This window comes from Onychomys torridus, chromosome 3 (assembly GCF_903995425.1).
Source record: "Onychomys torridus chromosome 3, mOncTor1.1, whole genome shotgun sequence".
Taxonomy (NCBI): domain Eukaryota; kingdom Metazoa; phylum Chordata; class Mammalia; order Rodentia; family Cricetidae; genus Onychomys; species Onychomys torridus.
The window spans coordinates 1,080,276-1,083,847 of record NC_050445.1 but is presented as its reverse complement, the minus strand read 5'-3'; the positions used below and the strand labels follow the sequence as shown (position 1 = coordinate 1,083,847).

General features: G+C 51.0%; 1 protein-coding gene across 1 annotated transcript in view; it reads right to left on the bottom strand.

Moving 5' to 3' along the window:
* Window positions 1–3,264, bottom strand: part of LOC118579485 (amiloride-sensitive amine oxidase [copper-containing]-like) — a 4,222-nt gene extending 958 nt beyond the window's left edge. Inside the window, 4 exon segments of the mRNA XM_036180773.1 lie at window positions 158–290; window positions 596–881; window positions 1,629–2,298; window positions 2,392–3,264. Of these exon segments, the coding sequence (XP_036036666.1) occupies window positions 158–290; window positions 596–881; window positions 1,629–2,298; window positions 2,392–3,264 (1,962 nt within the window).
* Window positions 3,265–3,572: the final 308 nt, after the last annotated feature.

The following is a 3,572-nucleotide window of genomic DNA, read 5'->3' as shown; positions in this document are numbered from 1 at the left end:
CCAAGATTTGCTCTGCCTGTTTAAAAGATGTGGGCCCATCTGTCCTGACCTCTGAACTTGCCCTCTGCACAACCAGCCACCGTCCTGGGACTAAGGAAAGCTCCAGTCACTGATTAGTGACAAGACCCGAGGTGGGTAAAGGGGACTGTATCAGTACCTCATCTTTAATGCTTTCATTGTTATGAATGAAGTCCTCAATGACCATAGGGTAAGCCCAGTGGTGGTTCTGGTTGTACAGGCTGCTGTGGAGCTGCTCGGCTTCCTGGTACTTCGTCACCACCAGCTGGTACCTGCAGGCAGAGAGGAATCCAAGGAGCTCCAGAAATGGGGCTGCCTTTGACCCCCTCCATAGAAACACCCTCAGGGCCAAGGATAGAGAAACTGCTGCTCCCCCAGAAAAAGTGATTGAGACTGAGAGACTGCCCATTTCCATCTGTCAGCTAGGATCCCTGTGAGCTCCCCGCTCCCTCCCACACTTCATTAGGAGGCAGACCCAGAGGCCAGCACAAACGTGGCCTTGTAGATGAGGCGGATGACACACTCAGTCACGGAGGGATCTCTGGCCTTGCTCACCAGTTTGCCTGAGCTGCCTCACCTGGGCCATGTGAAAGCTGCTGAGCTCTGCCAGCCTGGGGGCAGCATTTGCTCAGCCATAGAGGGGATCTGCAGGTGGTAGCTCTGACTGTGACCTAGCACACGTTCCCCAGTGTTGCTAAAAAGCAGGTACTTGGGCAGAGTCTGTCTGAAGTGGAAGGCTGCCTGGTGCTCCCAGAAGTGCTGAGTCTTGTCAAGTATGGGTTTGACCTGCTGGCTTCTCCTGGTCCAGGGACTGGTGATGTTTTCCACACTTATCCTCAGTGTCTGGAATCTGTTCTTGGTACCTGTATCATGAGTGGAGGATGAGAATCAGGGGGCTGGAACAGAAACTTCCTCCTGTTTGATACGTTCTTCATGCTAGTCCATACCCACAGCAGCCCCTAGGAAGAAGGGGTGCTGGGGGCAAGCACGGGGGTAGCACTGTAGGAAGAAGGGAGGCCAAGCCCTCGTAACAGATAAGCTAGAGGACAGCTCATGGGTCCGTCATGGCAACTGAGACAGAAGGGTGACCATAGCCTCTTTTATAGAGCTCTAGTCTGCTTCCTGGGGTCTTAACATTATAGACATAGTAGCCTGTGTTTCTTCAGACATGAGGACTATTGGTGTACTCGAGGGCCAGGTAGGACTAAGAGGGTGGCATTTAAGCATCTGGGCTGGTAGCCATGTTGGGGACATTGTTTTGTTATAGGATTTGAAGTCAAGTATCACAGCTATGCCATGCCTCTGTAGTGATATCACTCATTCCAGAAACCTGGAACACTCAGGTGACACTGTGGTGTCATCTCTCAGTACTGGAAGTAGCATTTATTACCTCTCATGACACTCCTTCCTCCCAACGCTGTCCACCACTCCACGAGACCCAACAAGAGGAAAGCACACCCCACATTTAGGGGCACAACGATGTTTCCTTATGTGTTGTGGTGTAAGAAGGCTGATTTTTTTAAAATCAGGGAGTCTTAGCCCTGTCTCTTGTTAGGAAGTTACTGGAAATATGAAATTAGTACCTGAGAGGGTCTGGTCTCAAGTCCTACCTGCCACATCCAGGTCAATTCGGTAATGTGCAAGGTGGGAGTGGACATTTCCAAGTAGGTGGCTGTGCAGGTGAGTGCTGTGGACCAGCCCTTCTGAGGTGTAGAAAGTGGCATGGACACAATCAGTGGCATACATCTTGCCCTTCATCACGCCATTCGGGTGGAATATGAAGTCCCAGGTATAATCATGATTGTGGATTGTTGATGCTGTCCTCAGAACCAGCCTGGGCCCATTCAGCCTGGCATGGGAACTGAAGCTATTTCTGAAGTTGGAGTTGAAGTGCCACCTAAGGGGGACTACTTTGGGCACTTCAAAGATACAGAGGGCTCGTTGATGGAGGACAGGGCCGTCACTGTCATAGTAGTGGATGGCGTCCAGGAAGGTGGCTATGTCGGGACAGTTAATGCCTGGAGTTAACTAGTGAGTGATACCTCCTAGGCCCCAGCCCACATCCATGCACTTGGTCTCCCTGCCTTCAGCCATGTGTCCTCTATACAGTGTCATAACCTCTTGCACACCAATCTCATAGGCGATCCGCTCACCCCCGAAGTACACATTAAAGAGCTGAAGCCCATAAGAAGAGTGCAGCTTGAAGAAGAAGCTCCAGTCCCCATGGAGCACAGTGTTGTGTTTTAGGCTATATAGGGGAACGCTGGGCTGGAACACTTGCTCATGGGTATTTGGAATTCAGCATTGGGCTGGAACACTCCGAGGACCACCCTTGCTCATGGGTATGTGAGATTCAGCACTGGGCTGGGGCACTCGAGGACCACCCTTGCTCATGGGTATTTGGAATTCAGCACTGGGCTTGTAGGTTGAGTACTGCGGTGAAATCTTGGGCAGTGGGTCCTCAAGAACCAATACGTCCACTTCTCCATCTGCATATTTCTGAACCAGTTCCTCTGGGCTGTTGTAGAACTTGCCATTATACCAGAGCTGCTCCACTCTCCAGTTCTGGACATCTGTGCTCCCATGATCCACAAGGATCTCTAGCCCTGTGGGCTGCAGGAAGTAGCCATTCACCAAGCGTTGCAAGAGAAACCAGCTCCAGCACTTTCTGAATGTCATAGCATGAGGGGCAACATAGGTGAAGGTCAGACAGCCGCCATTACAGTCTTGTAGTGTGAAGCCAGTGGTCTCAAAGAAAAACTCTTGTAAGGGCTCCATGGCTGTCTTCAGAGTCTGGAAGAGGAGGACAGACTCTACTTTGGACATGGGTCTAGATGTCCATGACAGCTCCTGGCCTCCCTTGCGGCTCAGTTTTCTCATGTACATGGGCTGTTCAACTGGCCCCACAGCATACTCAGTGACATTGGGATACTCCTGGGCACCAAAGTAGATGAGGACATGGGCTTCCTGTAAAGGTGGCATGGCTCTGTTATCTAGGAAATCCAGTACCTCATACTTCTTGGGCTTCAGCGTCTCAATGAGAAACACAGAGTTCTTGGCCAATGTCAGTACCTTGGATGACTGCAGCTCCAGCTCTCTCCTGTTCACCAGGAAGTTGTGCACACACTCCAGCTCTTGAGGACTCAAGTCCCATAATGCCCACCAGGAGTGCCTTGCCACAGACACCTGTACCACCAAGATGGTAGTGATCCAGCCCAGAGCCAAGCTCCTTCCGACCAGGTTCATGGCTCTGAAACAGCAGAGGAGAGAGCACTTAGGTAGTTCCCACACAAAGTCAGAGCACTCAGTTCTTGTGTGAATTCCATCCCTTTATCTGGACGAAGCCAGGGCTGTTCTCAGTGCTGTCCAGGCCTCCTGTTGTGCATGTAGCTGTTTCCCCCACTCATTTTCAAGTCTCTTATACTCTCTCTTATCTAGATAAGAACCATGTGTTTCTCTTTTTTTCAGTGTTTTCTCTGTGGGGTTGCATTTATCAGCTAGGGACAGGGTGAGCCACAGCAACAGAGTCTTGGTCCTCATTGGCATCAAAGTAC